General features: G+C 32.0%; 1 protein-coding gene across 1 annotated transcript in view; it reads left to right on the top strand.

The window, feature by feature from the left end:
• The window catches only part of LOC129217071 (thyroid transcription factor 1-like), a 73,007-nt gene extending 67,923 nt beyond the window's left edge, over positions 1 to 5,084 (top strand). Inside the window, exon 2 of the mRNA XM_054851318.1 lies at positions 4,276 to 5,084. Coding sequence (XP_054707293.1) covers positions 4,276 to 5,084 — 809 coding nt within the window. The remainder of the gene's footprint in view (positions 1 to 4,275) is intronic.
• The last annotated feature ends 20,923 nt before the right edge of the window (positions 5,085 to 26,007 follow it).

The following is a 26,007-nucleotide window of genomic DNA, read 5'->3' on the forward strand; positions in this document are numbered from 1 at the left end:
TTGTATACACTAGTAGTGCTAAGGAAATGTTAGTTTTTTCCAGAAAAAAAAGTGGCTTTTTACAAAAAAAAAAAAAAAAAAAAAACTTAATCGTTAGACAAAAAGGTTTATCTCTATTAAAAAAAAAACATGTTGAATTTTGTATAAGTGCAGTGGATTTTCAAGAAAAATTATTTTTGGTCTTCGCCTACCTTTAAGTAGAACGGAAAAGTAATTTCTTACACAGTTCAATTGATATCTTACGGTAAAAAGGAAATTTTAATTCTGGTAACCATTGAGTTTTCTTATGTAGTTTCATCGCTGCACACTTGTACTAGAATTGAAAAGCTTTGTACAGATATAAAATATTATCGTCAATAATATTTAATCAAGTGTATAACATTTAATAACGTTACGTCTCATCACAGCAGAAATTAACGTATCGATAGTTTGTAAACTTAACATTTTTTTTTTGAAAACAGAACTGAAAGATAAATTCCCTTACGGTTCGATTGATCGTTTAAGGTGAAAACGAAGTTAAAATTCTTACGAAGATGGAATTCTCTGTATTACAGTTTCACCACTGTACACTTGTACTTGTAATGAAAACCTTTGATCAGCTATCACAATTTTATCGTCTACAGAGATGTAATAGCTCTGTATAACCGTTTCACCGCTACAGACTAGGGATTGTAAAAAAACGCTTTGTACAGTTAGCAACGAAGGGTTTTTTTTTTCCTAAGATAGTGCACACTGATTGATTGTAATTTTTTTAATTTTTTTAATGGTTGCCCAGTTTGAAAAGAAGAGCGGTGTTGACATATTATTGCTCAAAGAATAAAAATTGTCAAATTTTTTTAACGAACATACAGGGAATTATGATCAGTGTCATTAGTTTAAAAGGAACAATATGTGAGATAAATTACAACTCATAATGACATTAAAACGATAATTCGCACTTTGATAAAAACAAATAAATAAAACAGATGTGCGGTTTTCAAGGTATGACGGTTTTAGAAAAATACTCACAAAATTACAGTAAACCAAATAATAATAATAATATGGGTTGAAATTTAATGAGCTTTGTGAATATTGAAGTGATTTACAACTTATTAGTTATTAAATGTCTTGTTGTCTTTCAAATACATATTTACCATAATTTACAAAATGTTTAGCATGTCGTAGAAACTATACTTAGAAATTTTGTTGAACCTTTGAATTTCTTTAAAAAAAATACTAAAGAGACTATAAATTTTGGCAATATTTTTCAATGAACTCTTTTTCAATCAAAAAACTTTAAATTCTTAACGCTTTTTGATTGAACTCTTTTTTCAATCAAAAAACTTAACTTATTTAAAAGCTCACAACTTTTTGCGTTGAAAGGGGGGGTTCCTTGACAAACCAAAACACGTGTATGCAACTTCTTGCTGTATTTGTGCTTTGATTGATCTTTTTTAAGCTTACTCTGCTACCTAAAGCTATTTATTCATTTTACCTCAACAATGACTGGAATAAACGGAAAATTATAAAATATTGATTTTTTTTCATCACTTTCAAATGGTAAATCAATTTTATTAAACGTTTTTTGAAGAAATCATTTTAGTACTTTTAACTCTAAATAAAAAGATTCTTTTTTTTTTAATTCTGCAATATTTTCAGAAGGAAAAGTTGCACTGTAATACTGCTTTAAAGAAAGCTTTAATTCACAAAACTTAATAAAAATTCATAAAAATGTTTTTTACGATGCTTTTACATCAAGTTTGAAAGCAATAAACTTTATATAAAGTTATTTTGTGTCATTCAAATTTCATACAGATTCGCGATCTCAAAAAAAAAAAAAAAAAAGCGTTTCGGCGTAGGCATAAACTTCGATTTATTGATCTTAAAAAACTGAAGTGAGGAGCAAAGGTTTTTTTTTTTTTTTTTTTTTACTAGAGGAGTATTTTTCCGAGGAGAAGAAAATTTTACAACAGCGGATTATTTAATAAATAAAATACTTATTGCTGATTGAGACAGCTTAACATTAGTTCATGTATAGGGAGAGAAACTAAATATACTTGATATTGTGATACTTGATATGCCTGCCGTTACTACTCCGGAGAGAAATGAAAATTTTATAACAATTGACTATTTATTAAATAAGAAGTGTATTGCTGATTATGATATCTTAACATTAATACATACATATGAAGATAAATCAAAAATGTTTCATAGTGTTACACTTGGTATGTTTGCCATTAATCTGGATTAATATTAGGCATGAACGTGACCTTGTAGAACTGAAGTGAGGAGCAGAGTTTTTTTACTCAATGAGTGTATAAGAGTTGTGCACTACTCCAGAGAGAACTGAAAATTTTATAACAAGTGACTATTTATTAAATAAGAAACTTATTGCTGATTATGATAGCTTAACATTGATTCATACATATGAAGAGAAACCAAATATGCTTGATACTGTTATACTTGGTATGTTTGCCGTTAGTCTGAATTAATATTATGCATGAACGTGACCTTGTAGAACTGAAATGAGGAGCAGAGTTTTTTACTCAATGAGTGTATAAGAGTTGTTAACTACTCCAGAGAGAAATGAAAACTTTATAACAAGGGACTATTTATTAAATAAGAAACTTATTGCTGATTATGATATCTTAACATTGATTCATACATATGAAGAGAAACCAAATATACTTGATAGTGTTATACTTGGTATGTTTGCCATTAATCTGGTTTAATATTATGCATGAACGTGACCTTGTAGAACTGAAGTGAGGAGCAAAGTTTTTTTTACTCGAGGAGTATACGGGTTGTGCACTACTCCAGAGAGAAATGTAAATTTTGTAACAAGGGATGATTTAGTAAATAAGAAACTTATTTCAAATTAAGATAGCTTAATATTCATACATATGAAGAGAAATCAAATAGGCTTGATGGTGTGATACTTTTTATGTTTACCGTTAATATGGTTTAATATTAAGTGTGAACATGACCTTGAAAAACTTAAGTGAGGAACAGAGTTTTTTTACTCGAGGAGTATACGAGTTGTGCACTACTCCAGAGAGAAATGAAAATTTTATAACAAGGGATAATTTAGTAAATAAGAAATTTATTGCAAAACAAGATAGCTTAACATTAATTCATACATATGAAGAGAAATCGAATATGCTTGATGGTGTGATACTTTGTTTGTCTACCGTTAAACTAGTTTAATATTAAGCGTGAACATAACCTTGAAAAGGTTAAGTGAGAAGCAAAGTTTTTTTTACTCGAGGAGTATACGGGTTGAGCACTACACCAGAGAGAAATGAAAATTTTGTAACAAGGGATAATTTAGTAAATAAGAAACTTATTGCAAATTAAGATAGTTTAACATTAAAAGTCATACATATGAAGATAAACCTAAAATACTTGATGGTGTGATACTGGATGCATTTGCCTTTGATCTGGATTGATATAATTAAACAACATGACCTTGAAAGGTGAATGTACATTGTTTAAACAGTACACTTGATTTTTTATCGCACTTAATTTTGTGATAGCGTAAATTAATTTTCTTAGAGATTTTGCCACTAAGTAGACGAATGCATCTATGCTATAAAAGCAATAGAGATCCAATGTATAAGCAAAAAGTAAATTCTTGAGCAAGCTGGTTTACTTTTGTACTAGCTTTACGAGGGCATTTTAACTCACAGCTGTACCAATAACGACTCACATTTTCGCTTAACTACCCAAAAAGAAGTAAACATTGTAAAGCTTCAACTTGTCAAAGTCGCACTATAAAATCAAATTATTTATGTTGTTCTTATGCAGTAGGGAGACACTACAACCAGGTAATTACAATTCAGTTTTTGTTGTTGTTTTTTTTATTGCATTGAGTAAAACTGAACAAATTGATTGTGTTTTTACAGCTTTTTGCAGAATGTGACGATTTTGTAAACATGTAATTGAACTATAATTGTAAAAATTTCATTTCATTAAAGTGCTCTTCTTTTGAACAAAAATGTTGAAAGATTTGAAACATTCTATTTTTCCAATCGCAGAGCATTTGTGGCATAGAGACATGGCGCATGAACTGGAAGCTTAAACAGAACCCTTCATTTTGTAGTAGATAGGATCAGCGAGAACGCGCGTGCAGTAAAAAACTTCGCTGCTTGCGGGCTTCCGTTTTCAGTTTATTCGTCATGTCTCCATGGCACAACTTGACTCATCCCACGAACTTATTGGGCATTTTGTATGTTGTCATGTGTTAGCAGAGCGTTGGGTTTGCGAAATTCTCAAGGTCATTTCTTCTCTTTCCAGTCTCTCGGCTGATGGGCTCGTCAACGGGCATGTCCATGTCCAACATGAACATGTCGAGCTTGAGCGCCTGCAGCGTTGCCGCGGCCGCGGCAGCAGCCGACCCGAAGGCAGCCTCGGCGGCCGGCGTCCAGTTCCCGCTGACCCAGCGGCGGAAGCGACGCGTCCTCTTCACCCAGGCCCAGGTGTACGAGCTCGAGCGGCGCTTCAAGCAGCAGAAGTACCTCTCCGCTCCGGAGCGCGAGCACCTGGCCAGCCTGATCCACCTGACGCCGACACAGGTCAAGATCTGGTTCCAGAACCACCGCTATAAGTGCAAGCGCCAGGCCAAGGAGAAGGCGATGGCCGAGCAGCAGTCGCAGCAGCACTCGCCCAGGAAAGTGGCCGTGCCCGTGCTTGTCAAGGACGGGAAGCCGTGCTCGACCGGATCGGCGGAGGACGACGGGAGCAGCGGAGGAGACCTCCTCACCGGGGGAGGCGGCTCGCTGCAGCCGCACCAGCACCAACAGCCGCCGCAGCACCACCAGCCGCAGGTGTCCGTCTCGAGCGGCGGCGGGCACAGGAACAGTTGCCTCGGGGACTCGTGCGCGCAGAGCTCCTCGGCGGTGGCGGCCCGGGTGCACGCGCTCGCCGCCGCGCAGCAGTCCACCTGCTCGCTGGCTGGCGGGGGATCCGCCGCCGCGGCGCTGCAGGGCGCCCTCAACGGGATGAGCGGCTACGGACAGGCGGTGGCCGGAAATCTGGACCTGAGTGCCGTCACTAATGCCGCCATGTGCCCCTCGTACTTACAGTTGCAAGGCAGGACTTGGTAGAGCACGTGGTGGAAAAATAAAATACTCGTGTTTGACTGTTTTCAATGGACGACACTCTTAAAAAAATGAGAGAGAGACAGAGCGAAGGAGTCTATCGAAATTCAATATCAGATGGAAATATTTTTTTGAGAGTGCATTATAACAACTTCTTTTTTTTAAACCAAAAACTCTGACCGAAAATTCGTAACAGACTCAACAATTTTTGCCTAAAACACGTCAAGATTCCTAATATGTCAGACCCTTGTTTCATTGCAAAAACTTTATTAAGGGCATGGACTCCACATCTATACAATGCAATTACATTTGGAAGATTTTCGGAAACGATATTTAATTAGTACTTTTTGGCACAATAACGGGTCACTTTCATGACATACGTCCAATACTGAGCCAAAAAAAAAAAAAAATCACAAAACGAGTACATTGAATGAAGTTTTTTTTAAATCAAAGTCGCTAATGGGTAATATTCCACGATAACTGACGTATCAATTGTCTGGGTATTGACACTGTGAAAGCAATTCTGAAACGTTCCTGGAAAATCATGGGCAGCTGATGGAGCCGATTTCTGCCAGTAACATACCTTGCAAACGAGCTGATGTATGCGTCACATGACTTCCTTTTCCATCAATTTAATGATAATAGTGCTTTGCAGTAAGCAAGGAAACACTTTAAATATTGTCACCTCTAGTTCTTCACGAACAGATACAAAAAAGCGTTGCACAGAGATTAGTTTTCCCAACATCGACAATTTTAACGTGATTCAACGGACAACTATTTAAGCATCGCCAAATAAATAACGCCAAATTGAAACTAAATTTAAAAAATTAAAAAACGCCGTATGTCACCAATTTGGCGATATATTGCCGATTTGGCGACAAACCTTGGCGACCAAAAGCTTTGCGATATCTTACCAAATGTTCGCCAAATTATAACATCACTTGAGTTTGCATTGATTTTCCCCCAAAAAGTGTAAAAGACCCCTTATGGAACATTCGAATACAACCAAAAGGAGAGGTGCACAACTAGACCCCACAAAGAGTCTATATACCAAATTTCAACTTTCCACGATATACCGGTTTTGAGTTATGCGAGATACGTACAACCATGCATACACATATACAGGCGTTACGAGAAAACTCGTGGTAGTGCACTCGAGGACGGTCAAAATGGATATTTCGGGTGTCCATACGTTCTTAAGCATATCAGCACGTTCGGTAGGGTCTAAAAAAATCACTCAACATTCATTCGGGGATAAGTAAAATGGAAAATTAAGCCAAACTTAGAGTGAAACTTTTTTTGCTAATACAATACTTCTTTTAGTATGTAAAAGAAAGTAAAAACAGGAACGTTTTTCGCTAACAGTCAGTCACCTTCCTGAAATTATCTTTGGATCTTTCTGAAGAATTTGCAAATCTTCCCGGTTAAAGCGAATCATGTCCTTGGAATTTTCAAGGACAATTAGGAAGGTTTAATACAATTGATGAGATTCTTCCTGATTTACCAGGAAAACTCCAGAAGCATCGATGCAACCATGGCCAAAACCAAGACAGAATTAGAAGTAAGAACCAAGCATATGCAATTCTTGCCACGCAAAGCTGCAGCTATTCAGAGACTTATTCCCTCTCATTGCGAGCTTAGTCAATCTGGATGGGCCGCAATCGAACTAAAGGCGATGCACTTAAAAAATACGCTCAGTCAATCTTTAAACTGGTAGCTAAAAAAAAATCACCAACAGTGAAACATCTACAATCAGCAGTAGCAATGTCAGCTTGTAGCAATTCGGGAAACGTTTTTGCAAAGATGCTTGATTTTACGGAGAAAAAAGTATTAAAAAAAAGTGATATCCCGAAACGTTCCACGAAAATAAACAGTCACGTTTCGGAATGTTTTTACAGTGTACCCTACAAAGATGCCAAAATACGAAGAGACACCCACACCCTCAATGACTCCAAATGAAAAGGACGTATCTCATAAGATACATTTGTAAGGTCGTATCTCATACGTTATAGAACTCAAAAACTATAAATTAAATATTATTTCTGAAAATCTTCAAAACTTGATTGCATGATATAGAAGTTGAGTCCATGTTCTTCATATAGTTAATGCAATGAAACGAGAATCTCACACATTTGGAGTCTTTGTGGGGCGGTACGACAATTGATACGTCTGTTAAAAATTTATCTGAAATGTCATTAAGATGGAATTAACTACTGAATTGTTACAAAGAAATTCACAAAAATATCGATTTTATTATTGTTGTTCGCTTCACTCGTTATTCGAATGGTTGACAAGTCATTCTGAACAGTACCCCATTTTCAGCGAAGAGAAAAGTTGCTGGCGATAACAGCTATAATCATTCAGTTTTAAAATTTTGGATTTGAGAGTTTGAATAATTCGTTAAAACAAAGAATTTTAAGGCACAAAAAAATTATTACCTTTTCAAAATTAATGATTTAGTTCATAAACTATTAGAAAACCAGTTGCCTTTGGAATAGTATCTGTAGTCGCACAAATGCTACCACATTCGCCAAGCCCAACTTCAGTCGATCTTGAATGCGGTACCACGGTCAAGACACCAAGTCACATTGTATCAAATTAACATGCATTTAAAAAAATTTTTGGATTCAAAATTAAGTTATAGCAAGCGTGGGGAAAAAAATACGCAGAAAGCATAGACGTCGACTGTGGGAGTAAAAACACCAGAGTAATAAAGGAGACAAAGTTAAATAAAGCAAAAACTTTCCGATGCTTGTCATGAAAATTTAATATTTTTCTTGTTTTCCAAGTTTCTAACATTTAATACATATGAGTACATATCATTACTCTCGACTTTTGTATGGTTCGTAAACGAAGGAACTATGTATTGCAGTTTTACTGCAATACACTTGTACTTCTAATGAAATGCTTTGACCAGATATTAACATCGCTTGCTAAATTATGAAAGGAAAATAAAATAAACGTTTTAAAAGTTTCTAACATTAAGCAAAGATACATATCATTGAAGCCAAAATTATCATGATTTTCGAACGAAAAAAATCATTATTAGGCAGAAATGATAGAAATATCATCTTGCAATTGAATTTAATACTTTTGGGTCAAAAGCAAAATTCAAATATTTTTAAGTTGGAACACTGTATTACGGTTTCACCGCAGCACACCTGTGCTTGTAATGAAAAGCGTTGTACAGCTATGAATCGTCTGGTGAATTGTCAGACGAAAAGGAAATTATATTAATAAACTTAATAGCATTTAATCACATCACGTGACATTTCAGCAGAAATTTTCTCTTTATAAACCAAAGAAATAATTTTTACGCCGAACTGAATTATAACTTCCGACTCACATTTGCGAGTTTTATCCTCATTCTCATATCCATCTGATATTGAACGGTCGAAAAACATCCTTCCTCGGCTCACCTATACACAGACTTGTTGCATCGCACACTAAGAAAAATTCAAGAAGTCTAAAAAATAATAATAATAAGGGAAAAAAAGAAGAAAAAAAGACAAGGAATACTTTCGTGTTAAGTTCCTAGCCATTTTTACTCGTACGCATTCCGTCTGCAATTGAATTTGTGCAAGCGATGAAAAACATCCACAGCAAACAAAAATGTCCCGCAACAAAAGATTCCTCTGCCAGAACATTATTCCTTACTAGGGAAAAGTAATCGATAGAGTCATGGACCCTGGAAACCGCAATTCTCTCTGCTTTCTTCTGCGAGATCCATTCTATTGTGTAGATAGAGACTTCAGCCTCCTCTCTGGAGATATCATGGGGATGAAGATGCACTTTTCACAAAAAAATTTCTTGCTTTCTTCGGTTATCTGCGAGAATTAACGATGATGTGTTTGGAAAATAATAGAGTTTATTATTTAGATTTTTTTTCAACTTGTGAAATGAGAGTTCTTTTATTTATTTCAACTTCAGCTTTTAAAGCGTTTTAATTGTGTGCATTAAAGGACGAATTGGTTTTCGAATGTTTTGAGTAATTAGAATGAATGAGTTCATAGTTTCATTAAAGAAAAAGCAGTTTTTGTAGAACAGAAGTGTTAGTGTAAAAAAGAAGATTGATTTTTAATTGTTAATTGAACTTGTACTGATTAAAAATGTGATCATACATTTTGCAGTTGTTTTGCTTTTTAAAACTTTATTGAATGTGGTCAAAATAACATAAAGCATATCAAAAATTGACTGAATAAAATTGTAAATAAAATTTTTAAGCAGAAAAAGAAATTTAGCAAAATATTATCGTCAAGGCATCAAAAATAACTAAAAAAATTTTAATTCCCGGCACTTTTAAGAAAGAAAAAAGGAAAAGTTTAAAAAAATAACTTTTTTAACAATATCAAAAAGTAAAAATTTGGGATACGTAAAAAAGGAAAAGTAATTCTAATAAAATTTTAGATAAATAAATAAACAAATGAAGTAAAAGAAGTGAAATATATGTTATAAAATATTCTTAAACAAGTATTAAAAAATATTTAACTTCATGAGTAGGAGAAAAACACTCATGTTAAAGGAATCAAATTCATGATTACAAGAACAATTTCACTTATTGAATTTTCCTATTGAAAAATTCATTGCTTTATTTTTTATTATTATTTGTTTATTTAATCAGTACAGTAAAAAGTACTACAGTGAAACCTGTGAAGTTGACTACCTGTACAAATTGACCGCTTTTTTCAGGCACGGAACTAGCAGTTATCATTTTAACCAATCTTTGTAAGTTGACCACCTGTTTAATTTGACACTAAAGTAGTGCACCGCAAGTGGTCAACTTACACAGGTTTCACTGTATCACATTTAAGTGTGATTACAAAAATTTCAAAATTCTAATTTTCTAATCTAATTTCAAAATTCTAGAAATACATTTCTGTCAGCTTAATTAATAAAAAAAAATCAGGTGAGAAGATTACCATGCGACATTATTCCAAACACTGGCAGTGCGATTCTCTTACCAAAATTTACTAAACGAACATTTGGTTTCTGGTCAGCAAATAAAAATTTAGTGCATTCTAGAAGCAATAACTCATTGTGTGTCTCATAAACGAAAGTTCATCACATTTACTCTTTATCGTGAAATTTCTCTGCAAGCATAAAAACGTAGAGCAAAAGAAATAACTAAAAGATTAGCATTTTTATTAAAATTTCAAAAGTAGTTGAAATAAATGTGTTAAGTAAATAAATATCCTCGTTGCACCCTCATAACATTGGCTAGTACTCTATGCCAGCTGTCAATAATTCAAATAATGTCCCTGTCTCCAGAAAACTGAATTTTAAAAAATAAATGCTTGTCCTTTTAAACTACACTCCAATAGCAGTATTCAGTATAACATATAAAACCTGCACGTTTTTATAATCAATTTTTATAATAACTTATTGTTCCATTTGTACATAGCAAACTGTATATATGAAATGAAATTCTCGTTGTTTTATATGTAATATAATACTATAAATGCAACAGCATATTCACTTTATCTGATGTTTTGCAAAAGGATGATTTATTCCTGTTTATAATTAAAGTTATGGAGGTTAATTTCTGATTTTTCAACCAAAGAAAGAGTAAATAACTAAATACATGATATTTTAAGCATTTTACTTACTCCAGAGATTCACATTTTTGCTTTAAAAATATGAATATTCAATTTAAATCAGAAATTATAAAAACTAAATTATATTATATCGAGGAGAAATTTATAACGAATCAAGACTAACCTTTCTTTATTATTTAATTTCTATTTCTCGTAGAATAAAAAAGCATCTTTTGCGCATTGTTGTACTTAATTGGTGTACTTAATATAAATAATTAACATGTTATCATTTTTAATGAAGTTCACTCGTAAATCATTTCAGCTATAAAAATGAAATATGTGATCGGAGATATTTTGGAAATAGAGGGATAAAGTTTATGTGCTGCTAGCTATGTTTTGTTTATAATTGATTTTTCAGTTCATTACTTGTGTCTGTGAAGCGAAAAACATTATGAATCTCTCATTTGTTGGTATGTTCAAAGTCATTTAAAAATGGCAGATGATTCTGGTTTTGTACATAAATTTCTCCAGATAACAGATGAAAAATAAAACAATGCATAAGAAAAACTCAAACTGCATTTTTGTATTTTTTCTTGCCAGAGATTTATTCTTTCTACATAAATTCCAAAATGTCTTTGTGTACATATGTAACTAGAGGAAACGTTATGATTTCAAAAAGAAATCCTATTCGCTAAACAAAAGTTTTGTGAAGTAAAGAGGAAATCCTAATGACTGATAATTATAAGGAGAAAATCCTAAGATTGAAGATATATTTCTAATAGTTAAGATGAAAAGTCTAATGACTGATGGCTTCGTTATAAAGATTTCGGGAAAACTCTTCATGGATAAAGAAAATACCTTATTAAATAAGAGGGGAAAATCATAATTTCGAAAAAAAAATCCTATTCGCTAAACAAAAGTTTTGTCGAGCAATTAGAAAATTTTAATAACTGCTAATCCTGGGGAGAAAATCCTAAGAATTAAGAAATGTTTCTAATAGTTCAAAGAAAAACTCTGAAGATTGATGGCAACGTTATAAAGATTTCAGGAAAACTCTTCAAGAATAAAAAAAAAGACAGACATTATTAAATAAGAGGGGAAAATCATAATTTAAAAAACAAAAATCCTATTCGCTTAGCAAAATTTTGAGGAGAAAGAAAACCCTTAAGTCGGATTGATACAGAAAAGATCTACAGATTTAAGAAATAGCTTTTTAAAGGAAAAAGTCTGCTAGCGAAGTTATGAAGACTAAGGGAAAACGATTAATAAATAAAGAAAAGACCTTATTAAATAAGAGAAAAGAATCGTAATTTAAAAAAAAACTAGTCCTATTCACTAAACAAAAGTTACGCAAAGCAAGGAGAAAATCCATATGACTGATTGATATGCCGAAGATCTAGCGATTTAAGAAACAATTCTAATATTTAAGGGGAAAACTCTAATGATTGATAGCAATGTTGTAAATACTTAGGGAAAACTCTTCTTTGCACTCTTTCTGAAACAAAACCTAAAAGCAACGTGAAGCACGAAAAGGAAATCAACTGTTTTGAAATTACCTCATTTAACATTTACTTCATTTAACGAATTGCACGAACGTTTTTATCTACTAAACAACCTTGCAAAGATGCACGTGATGCTAACATAAGTAAAAATAATGGTAGCGATGAAGAAACAGGATTTGTAAATGAAGATTTTTAAAAACTACCTTCCAAACTTAGGTATTTAAAATGAATACTGTATTTACATTAAAAATAAATGCTTAGATTACTTTTGAAATGAAAGAATTTCACCTGGTTATTTCATAGTGACACAAACAAAAATAACGAGGTTAAGTCGTACAGTTTTGTTCCAAAAGGGGTTAAGTCTTTTTTTTAAATTACTAAATAACTACTATCAAACACTCTTAACCATATAATTTAATGTTATTTACATCCATAAATTTCTGAGGAAAATTATTTGTTCCTTAAATTTAATAATAAATCTTGCATTACAATTTTTTTTTCCATGAATGAAAAAAAAAATTGTAATGCAAGATTTATTATTGAATTTAAGGAATTATTTTTTCCATGAATGAAAAAAAAATCAAAAAATTTTCTGGTTTTGTTGGGGTTAAGTATTTGAAATCTGAATGAAGATTTTGTAAGAAGTGATGTTCACAATAACTACAATAAAAATAAATACTACAGCTAAAGCACTGAGTTTACAATTCGTCAGAAATAATAATTTATTTTTTAAACGAATTTAAAATAAAAAATATATAAACATTTCAGCAAAAAAAGTGTTATGAAAAACACATTTTAGAATAGTTTTGAAAATTTTCGGAGGGTTTTTGAACCCTTAAAACCCACTCCTTAAATATGACCATGAATACAGTACCTAAAAAAAGTTGGGAATCCTGTTGAAATAACGGATGGAGATGGAAGCTTTGATGTCATCTCTACTAATAATAAAGCAGAAGGTTGTCTGGATGTATGTATGTGACGCGCCTTAAGGCTAACATCATTCGGTAGATTTTTCATGAAATTTGGCACCCAAGTAAATTTGCTAATATAAAGTTGAATCCAGTTTCAAATCCTGACGACATCTGAAAAGAGAAAGTTAAAAAAAAAAAAAAAAAAAAAAAAAAAAAAAATATATATATATATATATATATATATATATATATATATATATATATATATATATATATATATATATATATATATATATATATATATATATATATATATATATATATATATATATATATATATATATATATATATATATATATATATATATATATATATATATATATATATATATATATATATATATATATATATATATATATATATATATATATATATATATCTTATTCTTCCTCAAGTCATTTACTACCCATTTATTACTTTGTGAATTATAGTCTTCGGTTTGAAAACTTGCAAAGAGCAAGATTGCAATTGATTGCAACAAAATCCAAAATGTTACATAAAACCTGTATCAATTTTATATCAAAGATCAAAAATCTCAAGATTTCAAGAATTTGGTTTCTTGACATTTTATTCAATAAAAACAGATAGCTCCCAGTCCTTTGACCACAGACTATCCAGTTCAAGTTCTTTCGCACAACAAGTTCTACGGGTAAAACTAATATTAAAGTATAGTACCTTTCTTTGTGTTCTTCAATACCAATTCATCTATCACGTTTTCAAGTACCTGAAGGATTGTTGCAGACAACGTTGCGCTTAATATGTTGTGTTGGGCAATCAATTTCTTTCAAAATATCTTTTTCCGATTAGCAGGCCAATACATATCCTCACTACTCAAAATCACACTTTCATCATCATCACTTTTCGTATAAGTTTTATATTATTTTCAAAATATTCTAAAGCTTCCTGAACAGTTCAGGCTGTGGCATTGTAACGTCTTTTTTATTCAGATGTAGAATAAAAGTAACTTCAAAATGTCTCCCAGATTTTTTTTCTTTTTTTTTTTTCACTGCATTCAAACGTGGTTTGCGCTTCAAGCCAATCATATTGACATTGACACAAAACATTCAATTTCATTCCTTTTCTGGTGCAGTCCATAAAATATATGCGAGGATAAGGAAGAAACATTTTTCAATTACTTCTGAGACAATGCATGCTTTTTTCCATCAAATAGTGCATTAAAATTTCTTATGGGTCAAATCGACTTACTCTGAGGTTCTAGTATAGTAATAAGATTTTTTGATAAAATTAAAACTAACAATTAAAATTGGGGGGTATATAGGGGTGTATTTCGGGCTATCCCCTTTTCCAATGCAAAGAAAAGGAAAAGATCTTATGGAAGAAAAGAAATTGGATAAGAAATTCCTTTTCATCCATTACATTCAAAAATAAAAGTTCAACTTTTCACCAAAATCCATGGACTAATTTCAATTAATCCATGGACATTTAAGAAGAGCTGGAGATGGGAAAACCTCTTAAGGAAGCCAAGAGTGCCAAACAAACAGGTAGCTAATATAGAATTAGCGCAGACCAGACCTAATAAGCACAGTTGAGTGCTAATAAGCACGAAACTGCAGTCCTCGGCTGGAAATGACTGAGCTGGCGGTGTATTTCATGTATTTCTGCTTTAGCCCTAACTATTGGGTGGTAATTTACTGAATATTTAAAAAGAGTCACCATTTTCCTGTTTCGGTTACTGTCAACAAACTCTTACTTCACACTTTATTCTCAGTTCATCTTGGATTACAAATGGAGGACGGGCAAATCGTATCATTTCGAGTGAAGAAATTTAGTCTTACACATTTTGCAAGGTGACGGTGACGAGAGTTCATTTCATAACTAGTCATTTCATAACTATTAATGAGGAAAATTTGATTAATATTACACAGTTGATGTTTAGACGACCTGGATTCCATTCAATATCTTGCTGTCTTTGTTTTTATGTCCTTCAGAACCCGATAAAACCTTTTGTGATTTTTGACATGATAATAATGCTTTAAAATACTCTTTTTCCATAGCTTTCATAGGTAGACCTAAACCCTCTAGAATTCTTCCAACAGTTTTTATAAGCGGAGGTTTTTAATTTTACGTGATCATTTTGTTCAGATTTACTTATAATCTAAGATGTTTACTTCTTAACATATAGCATTGTGATTACAAGTCCGTTAACGTGGTTCAGTTAAATAACTTTAAAACATGGAGTTTAATACAATAAATCAAACTTGAAAAATAAATAAAGAAACGATGACAATATTATTGATAATGACGATGGTGATAATCATGATGATGATACCAAAAAAAAAAAAACTTATTTGCAGAATTGAAAAAATCAATTTCTTAAAATAAATACATGAATACTGGAAACGAAATCAAGCAATATATATATATATATATATATATATATATATATATTTGAATAATGCAAATACATAGAGAAATACAAGAAAAAAACGTGCATTTATATTAAAGTTAAAAAAATATATATAAAGTGAAAAAATATATATATAAAGTGAAAATCCAGCTGAAACAACAGGCATGAAATTACACATTTCTTCTCTCATTTATTTAACTTTCTAAAATATAATGAAAATGCAACCGGGGCATTACAACCAAAGAGTGAAATTAGATAATAAGAACCTGAACACGTTTTGCTGACAAATTAAGGTTTACACAATCAGGAATTGCAGCCAAGTTACCTCTGAACCTTCGTACCTCTGAACGTTATAATTTTGCATGAATTTCAGTTTACCTCTTCAGATTTTTTATTCATTCTCCGATTAAGCACTGTTACCAGTTCTCTGATTGAATAAGCTTTTGTATATTTTCTGCAGCAGTTTATTACGTGAATACGACATAAGCTCTTTAGTTCGCTTAAATTGCATTTTCGAAAAAAAAAAAAAAAAAGCAAAGTGACGTCAATAAATCAGCTTTGAACAAGATGTTACTTTAATCGTAAATGTCTGATTTCACTTTAAAGTTACGACAGAAGAAATTGAGACAGTTTTCTTGAAGCTTAAGTGAGTTGAAAAGTCTAAATTTAGCAAAGTTTTCAAGTTATTATTTATTTATAGATGGCTAAGTCTAGCCACTATCTCAGACTAACTATTTCCAACTTTACAATTTTGCTCTAGTGACGTGGTAGAAATAACGTATTTTCTGGCATTAAAGTTTGAGATGCAGTTATTTTTTAAAAATCCTTGCAAATGAAGGATCAGCATTTGGTTCCCATTCCTTTTTGACCAATCAGGAACCCCGTAAAATTTGCATGGGCCCCGACTGTTTATCTTTCTATTCTGCTTTGGAATTTATGATTTGTCTTATGGGTGCATCGATTATAAAACTATTTCAATGGTGTAGTTATTCAGTAGTACTTAATAACATTTTAAACTACTGGACTTATAAATTTTTCTTTTTAGTTTTTTTTTTGGTTTTTACGCAGTCGGAATTTTTGTTTTTATTCAATGAATATTTTATGTTGTACACTTTTCAGTTAATTTTCATTGACTTAGTTATTATGATTATAAGGCAGAAAATTTCACAATATTGTTATTTTATTGAGAGAGTTTATAGAGTTTATATCGTGAGGATTATTAAGTAACTTGCGGTGGTCTAAGCTACTGATTATTAGTTCTTCTAGGTACCCAACTCGGCTTAAAGCTACATATGCTTGACCTTCAGCAAAAATGCGCCTCAGAAACGTCATCAGTCAAATCTTCCTCGCAAAATTAAAAAAGCCCATCAAGAAAGAAGTTAATTCCAAAATTCACTAATCTGTTAAAGCACAGACAAATTAGCGAAACTCATCACCAATAAGTTGGTTGCAGCAAAACTTTTGCTTCATTTAACCAGTTTCGAGGTGAAACATTGAACTAAATTTTTAACAGTGCTTCTTTTTTTCTTCCATGAAGAGAAGAGGGAAGGGGCATTAAGAGAGTTTCTCCTAGTAACTTCGAAGCTTTTGACTGCAGTTTTTACTAGTATTTGGTGCAACTTCAATGCAGTTGCTTGTTTGTCACTTATTGCATAAAGGTAAACATGGCGTTGACACCTAAAAATTGATTCTCTAAATTATGCTTTTTGAACTATTTTAGTTGAGCAGGAAAACCGCGGTTAGAGCTTGCACAAAAAGCTCGCATTCACGACGATCACCAAACAAACTATTCCCGAAAATCACGTCCTCCCGTATGACTTTTAATTGCTCGCTCCTCCCCCAATCGCTGTACACAAAAGGGTTTTCCGATCGCGGTGATTAAACACGAAAAAGAATCTCCTCGCGAGGCACGTGACCCGAGCTACCCCCATCGCCACGCGGGGAGTATTGACAAAGCCCAATATCGAGCCCCGGGGGCCCCAGATAGTAATCGCCAAACAAATTGGCCCTCGGCCGTAATTAAAGCGCAGGCGCATGTGTAACCTCCCCCAACCCCGGCCTAATCTAACCCCATGTTTTGAGTAGCGCGATCGCCAAGAGGGTGGAACAGGGGATGATTCGGATCCGATGGAGCAGGTAGGCGTGAAATCGGCCGCTTTATTAGAGGGGAAGATTTAAGGCCCGAACGCTTCCAGGTCCTATTTCCAAAACGAGGCGATGTTTTTAGAAATAGACGTATATTAGAAAAGACGTATGTTAGACCGAACATAAAATATTTGTCGCCCCTCTGGACCAGGGGCAGATACAGAGAACCATTTCAGAAGAGGGGCTTCAAGCTGAAGAACGACCCCTCCCAACTACGGCTTTGGGTACGAAATATTTCTGAAACTGTTTGGGTGTCAATAAACAGCACCGAATTGGCTTGAAATAAGGCAGTTGGGGGATAATGGGGTCGTTTCGAAAACTTTAAAAGTATTTTTTTTTCCTGAAAGAGCATGCTTAAAAACATAGAATCTAACCATTTTTTTTTTAAATAATTTGTTTAAGTTTAATATTTTAAAAAGATTACTTAAATCGGCGAGCTTTCATTGATTATGCTTCTGTCCGATGACATCACAAATGATGAAATGCCAATCTGTGTTGCCATTCACAGAGCAAAATATTTAATTCGCATCTTCACTCACGTGTATTGGAAACGATAAGCAAGCGTTGAGAGCAATTTTAATTCGTTCCTTGATTATCATAACGTGGAAACGCGGAAGAAAGATGCGCCAAAATGCATCATTTGTGACGTCATCAAGACCACGCCTTGTTTAAAAAATCGGACATTTAAAAAGATTAATTAAAAAATAACTGTTGAGAAAATAAAACTATTATCTGGGTCCATATTGTTTTTTTTTTGCTTATTCTATTAATTTCAGAGACAAAAAGTACTACTTTTGACTGAAGGAAACAACCCCATTGGGTACTATTAGGTAAAGCAATGAAAAGAAGTAGTATTTCAAACATTTACTTAAAAATAAATAATGAATTGAAAATATTACAGTACGTTTGTTTCAAAAAGTTTTAGAACATAATGCTATAATGTGTATGGATAATATTGCAGACTTTTTAGGCGAATCATAACCCCCATGACTCTCTCCTTGTATCCCCCCCCCCTGTTCCGGACACTGTTGTAACATGTTGATGAACATCATTAATGCTAAGTTCATTTCGTTTCATAAAGTAGATTTAAATTTCATATTTAATAGTAGCACTTTCAGGCTCGTTGCACTATATTTTGATTGCTACAGCACAATAAGCTTTTGTATTGGCAAAGAAAAGCGGTTTTCCTCACTCCTATTTTAACTAGGGAAATCATTTAATCCTTCACCCATCGGAAATCAACTTATCAGAGGAAGCATCCCGACAAGGAAAGTGACAAAACTATAAACTCAGAAAAAAAAAAAAAAACAGCAATGGGGAGATACTAATCACGGTTTTACTCAATAGTAGTTTGAAGTGATTCGGCCTCAAATGTTACAATATGCGTAAAACAATTATGATGTAATGTTTAGTGGTTAGTTTTTACTGTCCAAATGAATGATGCATTTTGAAACTTCGAAATATTTCTTCTAAACTATCTACTATCTTAAGTATTTACAGCTAACTAAGAATCAGATATTGACTTATTTCCAGAGTTTGTTTTAATATTTTTAGCGTCCTGATACTAATCTTTTCAACAGATGGAAGTTCGTTACTTTTATGAACATTTTCTTTCAACCAGTAGGGGAGACTGGGGATACTTGATCCCCACTTTAGTTTTCAATTTTTTTTTTCTGCTGCAAATTATCAGTTTTTTTTTTTTTTTTTTTTTTTTTTTTTTTTTTTATGTACGTGAATAAATGTAATTTTTTCCTCTATCTGACAGTATTTTTTTAGTTGAAATTAAACAGATAGTTTTGGTAAAATAATTGTTTTCAAAAATTTCATAAAGGGATCATGTATCCTCACATCAAGGAATACATGATCCCTTCATGGGGGATACTTGGTCCCACTGAGAAAAATACATAGACTTTTCATTAGATCGGCAATTTATTTATGGATTTTAGTTTTCTACATAATGTTTCTCAAAAATAACACCAATTCTAATTTTCTTTATTAGATTATAATAATGTGAACACAAAATAACATAGTTTCGAATTTCACTAAACATGTGTAAAAAAAATGTACACAACTTTCATGAACTTATGATGCTTTTGATCAGTTACTTATTATCCAATCAATTGTGAACAGTACTATGTTTCATAAGTAAAACTAACAATTTTTTAAAGTATTAGCGTAATGAGGGTAAAATTACAACAAATAAAAAAATAGGATGACAAGCACGAAAATCATCTTATTTGCTTCTTGTCTTGCAATAATAAAATTAAGAGTAACATCAATTGAATTAATTTTTAAAAAGAGGGAAGAAAAAATGTAAGTATCAGTGTACTTATAAAAAAGAAAGCCTAGCTTATATGTTTTCAAAACCTAAAAAGTCAAATGCAAACAATTCGTTTGTTGTAGTTCTTAAAGTTCCGCTCAACCCAACTGGATGTGGATGTGTGCCGATTAACACATTTTATCAATTTTTCAGGAAAAATATATTGATTAAGCATATTACCTTTTCGCTTCAGAAAACTTATGTTAATGATACTACTTATAAGGGGTTTACTTATATGAACAGGAATAAAAAATTTAAAAAAAAATTCATTGATAGTATTTATAGTTTACTTCTCCAAGACCCAAAACATACAGAACACTGATCAAAACCAAAACCTACTAATTTACTGCAACGGTGAACTGCAGGGAGATAAAAAAATCAAAAATACTTCGCAGTGGCAGACTTCTGATGTCCTGCAAATGGCATCTATTTTCCAAATCGCTGACCAATACATAAAGCATAAAAAGAAAAAATAACGCGGCATCTTTGTCCCCCCATATAACTGTTACAGTCAGTAGATTTATGGAAGAGCATCTGCTACTGTCACTGTTTATTTGGATGTTCAAACTGCACCGTTTTATCTGTGAATGTCTCATAAATATTAAAAAGTCATTTTCGTTCCTATAATATGTTATTTGTGTTTGTGTTCAGTTAAGCATTGTTTAAAACTGCGATCACCAGTACAAAAGTTATTAAGAAGAAAGAATTGCCACAATGAAAATTGAAAATCCTAATGTGGAAAATAAAAATGATCTGAATAAAAATTTAATGCAGAAATTAAAAATAAAATGCGTGAAATAAAAAATATCTAAACAAGAATTTAATGTAGAAATTCTAAATCTAATGCGGAAAATAAAAAAGATCTAGATAAAAATTTAATGTAGAAATTAAAAATCTAATGCGGAAAATAAAAAAGATTTAAATAAAAATTTAATGTAGAAATTAAAAATGTAATGCGGAAAATAAAAAAGATCTGAATAAAAATTTAATGTAGAAATTAAAAATTTAACGCTTTTAAAGTACACAAAAGAATGGGTGCGTGTGCTCATGTACGCGCGTGAGGATCAATACTTCTTCAATGCATAATTTTTTAGACACTTTCATACGCCTATAAAATTATGGTAAACACAGAGAATTTCACTTGTACTGTCTAACCACCAATATTATGGAAGGCAACCATCTGGTTAGTTCGTAAGGGTGCGGTGTAGTGTGTTCGTTATACGGAAATGCGCTTTTGCCTCTTAATTATTTAGACGCAGTTTCGTAAAAATGACAATTTGTTCACTGCAATATTTTTTTTATCTAAACTATATTCGACCTATATTCTCATTACCAAAATTAAATGATTTACTTTTTTACAACATAATTTTCCTCTTAACATTTTGTTTTTACAGTTCCCGACGAAACGAAAACATTTTATTTTCTTTTTGTTATTTCCATAGAAACTATTTTTGCTTCCCCTCATTTTATTTTAGCAAATGCAATAAATTAATATAGCCCAAGTGATATTATAAAACGCGTGCGTAATAACTCCCATCACTATTTTCCCTTCTCCCCTGCTATTCATTCAGATAGAATCGTCAAAATTTGGCCGATTGCCAAATTCATATTCTTTGTAGTCAGACTGTAAATGTAAAGAGATGTGATGTCTTTGTTAGCGTTGGTGATCTGAAATTACAAAAGAAAAACTTAAAGAAAGTGAGAACGAAACGAACATACAATATAACTATAGTGCTTTAGGGTGATCAGAGAAACATAGCTACAGTACGTTTTTCCAAAAATTTCACTGAAAACAGTAATATTAAAAGTAATGAATATATTGTTCTCAGCTTATAATTTTTTTTAGAAAAAGAAGTGAAGCTTGAGAAAGTGAATTTGGTGAACTGTTATTTAAAAAAAATAAACATTGAATTTTGAATAGTTTAAAACTTTTATAAATCAATTTTAAATGTAATTCAAAAGCTGAAGTGATGTATATTTTTAGAGTTATTGGAATAAAAAGTTCGTATGGAAATAAAAATCTTATTCTTTTTGGTACTTTAAAAAATTCGTGTAGAAAAACTGCGAAAAAACAAGAAAATTATATCAGCTTTGAATTTCTTATAAGCAAAGTCTGGTCTAAATTCACACGAACTTTTGTTGTACACACATATGGAAACAAGTGCAAAAAATGTGGCTTTAGCATTTTCTGCTAAATTTTGAGCCGAAAAAAGCCTTAAGGATTATCAATTACTTGGATTTACAAAAAAAAAAAAAAAAAAAAAGTCTGAGAAAAACGTACTCAAAGGCTAATGGCATGAAACCAACAATAATACGAGTATTGCTCAGGAAACTTCAATGTCTCAAAACTAATTAGATTTTAGACATAAAATTTAGAGCCAAGGTCCTTTACCTCAATGGCTTAACAGGAATTTGATTCTAAGGGTTGCATATTGTCATTCCAACACAAGAAGTCAATTTTTCAGTTTTGAATTACTACTTGCAAGAAACTAAAGAATACGCTATATTAGTCATATTTGTTTTATTTAAAATTCTCCAAGGATTAATGCAGATTAAATTAAATTTAAAAAAGACAAAAATAAATATCATTTATGAAAAATTAGAAAGATACTATGAGAACTAAAATTTCTTCTTGATAGAATCAGTAAAGTTCATCTTTGAAAACAAAATAATCAACATCATTAGTTTAATAGAAAAAAAGTTACAATTACAGCATGGGTTATATACAATCATATAAGGCATATGTCAATTGCATATTTTTGCTTCTTTTACGGACATTAGTTGCAAATAAATCCAGAAAAATGGCTTTAAAAAACATGTACATTACTATTTTTAAGTGTTTTTATATACAGTCGAACCTCCATATATCAAAGTAGCAAATTGCTGAAAAAAAATCGATATATAGAAATTTCGATACATAGAAACAATCTTATTTTATCGTACAAATCTCCTAAAACACTAAAATTAAAGCTCATTTTCGTGTATGAAACCCAATTTCTAATTTATACGAGCATCGGAGTAAATGAAAGTTAATAATTAAAAAAATATCAGAAATTACATTTTTGCGCCTTCATACATCTTCATTCTTCGGCAATTCATCTTGATCCGCAACATTAGGCTATTTTCGCTTTGAGAATGTAATCGAGAGAAAAGTAAAAAATCAATCTACTTAACTTGAATGATTTTTACTGAAGCTAAAAAGACTGGGAATGATAATCAACAGACAAAAGGAATAACTTGAAACTGGTTCTACAGTGTTACTGGTTACAACTTAGATTTGAAACAAACTTGAGGGAATTTAAGAACTCAAGAACAGAACAATGACCTGTTTACACAGCCGTCAACCCCAGATTCCTTATGAGTTTCGCAGCAACCTTTAGTGAACATAATTTTCTCCCCTAATTTTCATTTTTCATGAGACAAACAGCCCGAAATTGAATCAAAATCTACGAATGTCTCAAAAAAATTTTCGATATACAGTGGCTCCCAAAAGTGTTCGTACACTTTGAAATTTTTTAGTAAAACCAATATAACGGGAAACTGAATTCGAATATGAAGTCCAATATTTTTTTACATCATTCCTATGTCATTCTAAATAAAACCCTGTAGTTTTCAAAAAATATTGACGGATCTTCTTTTTCAAATGAGCCAAAAAACGAAAAGACAGAAATAATACGCCACAAAAGTCACACTCAAACATTTTCGAATGTATTCGTGATTAAAACTATCATACGTCGTTTTTTTGTTATTTTTGCATTGTGTTGACCCTTAAAAGTCATTTGACTTGAATTTTTTGTTTATTTATTCCTTATTTTTGTGCTTATTACTTCAAAATGGCTGGTACTCGTAAAAAACCACAAACACCATTCGAAATTTGAATTTTTTAATCACAGTAGCGCTAAATTGGTTTGAAATGTCTCTAAATTAGTTATTTTATTCCATTCTATAGTAAAGTGCTTGATAAAATGCTATAAAGAAAAGAATCGGACCGAAAATAAGGTAAGAAAAGGTCAACCAGCAAAGTTGACAAAGCGTGATCGGAGATTTACAGTTAAAAAATTTATGAAAAATACACATTTGAGTGCTGTAAAAGTTTCTGCAGAGTTAAATGAAAATTTTTACATTTAATTTTCCCCTAAAATTGTTCGTCAAGTTCTCTGATTAGCTGGATTAAAGGGGACCTCTTCCCGCAGAAATTTTCATGGCCGTGCGAAAAACAGAAACCTTACGCTTTTCGTCGCAAAATCAATGATAAATAAGCTCAAAACGTTTGGGAATTACGTCGTACTTGCATATAAAAATAAATTCAACATTTTTGGTTAAATTGTTGTATAATTGTAAGTAGAAGAAAAAATTAGGAACTTAATCTTAAGAACTTAGTTGGACCAGTTAATCAGGACGGTGAAGGAGTTCTTGTGTGAGGGTGCATATCAGCATTAAGACTTGGTAGTTTGGAATTTTTTGATGAAATAATAAATAATGCTATTCGTTTAAATGTTTTAAAAACCAATTTTAAACTGTTAGCCAAAAATTTGGTTATCGGAAATTACTTTGTTTTTTATCATTATAACGATAAGAAGCACACGGTTTTCAACGTTTGCCTCAAGTGCCTCAAAAATTGTCCTAAAGTTTAGAAAATACCCCTTCAATCTCCAGCTTTGAACTTAATGTAACATATTTAGAGATATCTGTAGACTAGATTACGAAAATACGTTTTTGAAACGAAAAGAGAGCTAGAAACAGTAAGACTCGAAGTGTGGTTGAACACTTACACAGAAATTACGCAAAAAAAGACATAAAAAAGAATGAAATTTATTCCCAGGCATTTAAAAGGTGTTGTTGATACTGCATGATATTCTACTAATTAATAACTTTATCAAAAGTTAGATTATTCAATAATATATACACATTTTATAAAGTGTACGAAGACTTTTGTGAGATAAAATTTCCGGCACTTTTTGGTTTTCGATTTTTAAAAAAATAAGTTTTAATATTTTTAAAAAACTTTTCATGTAGTTTTGTTAAAAATTGATCATTAATCTTATAATTAAATACCTATTCCGAAACATTAATTCTAACCAATGGATTGGGGCCTATTTCGTTGAAAGTCGTAGGTGTACGAAGACTTTTGGGAGCCACTGTATAGAAACAATTTTTCTATGTAATGAACATAGAAATTTGCTGTGATTTCGATTTATAGAAAATTTCGATATGTGGAAGTTTGATATATGGAGGTTCGACTGTATTTTAAACTGTGTGTGTGTATGTGTGTGTGAAGAAAATATTTTATGTCTCATGAGGAAAGAAAAATCAGTTGTCTCATGGAAAGCCATTTCGTTGAAATGAATATCACAAAACGGGGCTATTTGAGCCTCCAGGGGATACTTGAACCACGGAGAAAAAAGTTCAAAATCCGTCGTGGTCCTATAAAACTCAATGTATAGACTTAAAAAAACCTTCTCCATGACATGTTGCAGTACTAGGTAGAGGCTGGAGCATGAAACAAAGTTTCTGCTATTCCTGTCTTTTTCTGATTGAGGTTAAGATTGCAAGTTGTTTAAACAGTTATTCAGTGTCTGAAAACTTCCACGTGTAAGTTCATGGAAACATCTAATATCATCAAGGCAAAGATAGTTTTATGTTTGTCTTCTATTTCTTAATAAACTAGCAGTGTTTTAAGGTTATAGCTATATGATTAACACAGTAACTAACATAAGTTAGTAAAAGTGCACTGGTTGCCTTAAAATGGGCTATTTGAAACGGGTTCAAGTAGCCCCCCGCCCCCGACCAAATTTCATCACTAAATTATGTTAAGTAAGGTTTGTAATCTTTTAAAATAAAGAGGTTAGTTACTATTAATACCCGTTTATTTGTAGATCGGGGGGGGGGGTAAAAGAGACCGAAAGTAAAAGAGTACCCCTGGAAGGATAAAATATGCGGATTATTCGGAATAAAAATTACAATTGTGTCCAGTTTCACCTAACTCCGGAGAAATGTCTCGGAGAGTGGCATCAGCCCATTTTGACTTAGGTATATCAAGTCTAAAACGGAAATTAAAAGATTGTTTACAAAACAAGCCTGGGCATCC

Source organism: Uloborus diversus, chromosome 2 (assembly GCF_026930045.1).
Source record: "Uloborus diversus isolate 005 chromosome 2, Udiv.v.3.1, whole genome shotgun sequence".
NCBI classification, from domain to species: domain Eukaryota; kingdom Metazoa; phylum Arthropoda; class Arachnida; order Araneae; family Uloboridae; genus Uloborus; species Uloborus diversus.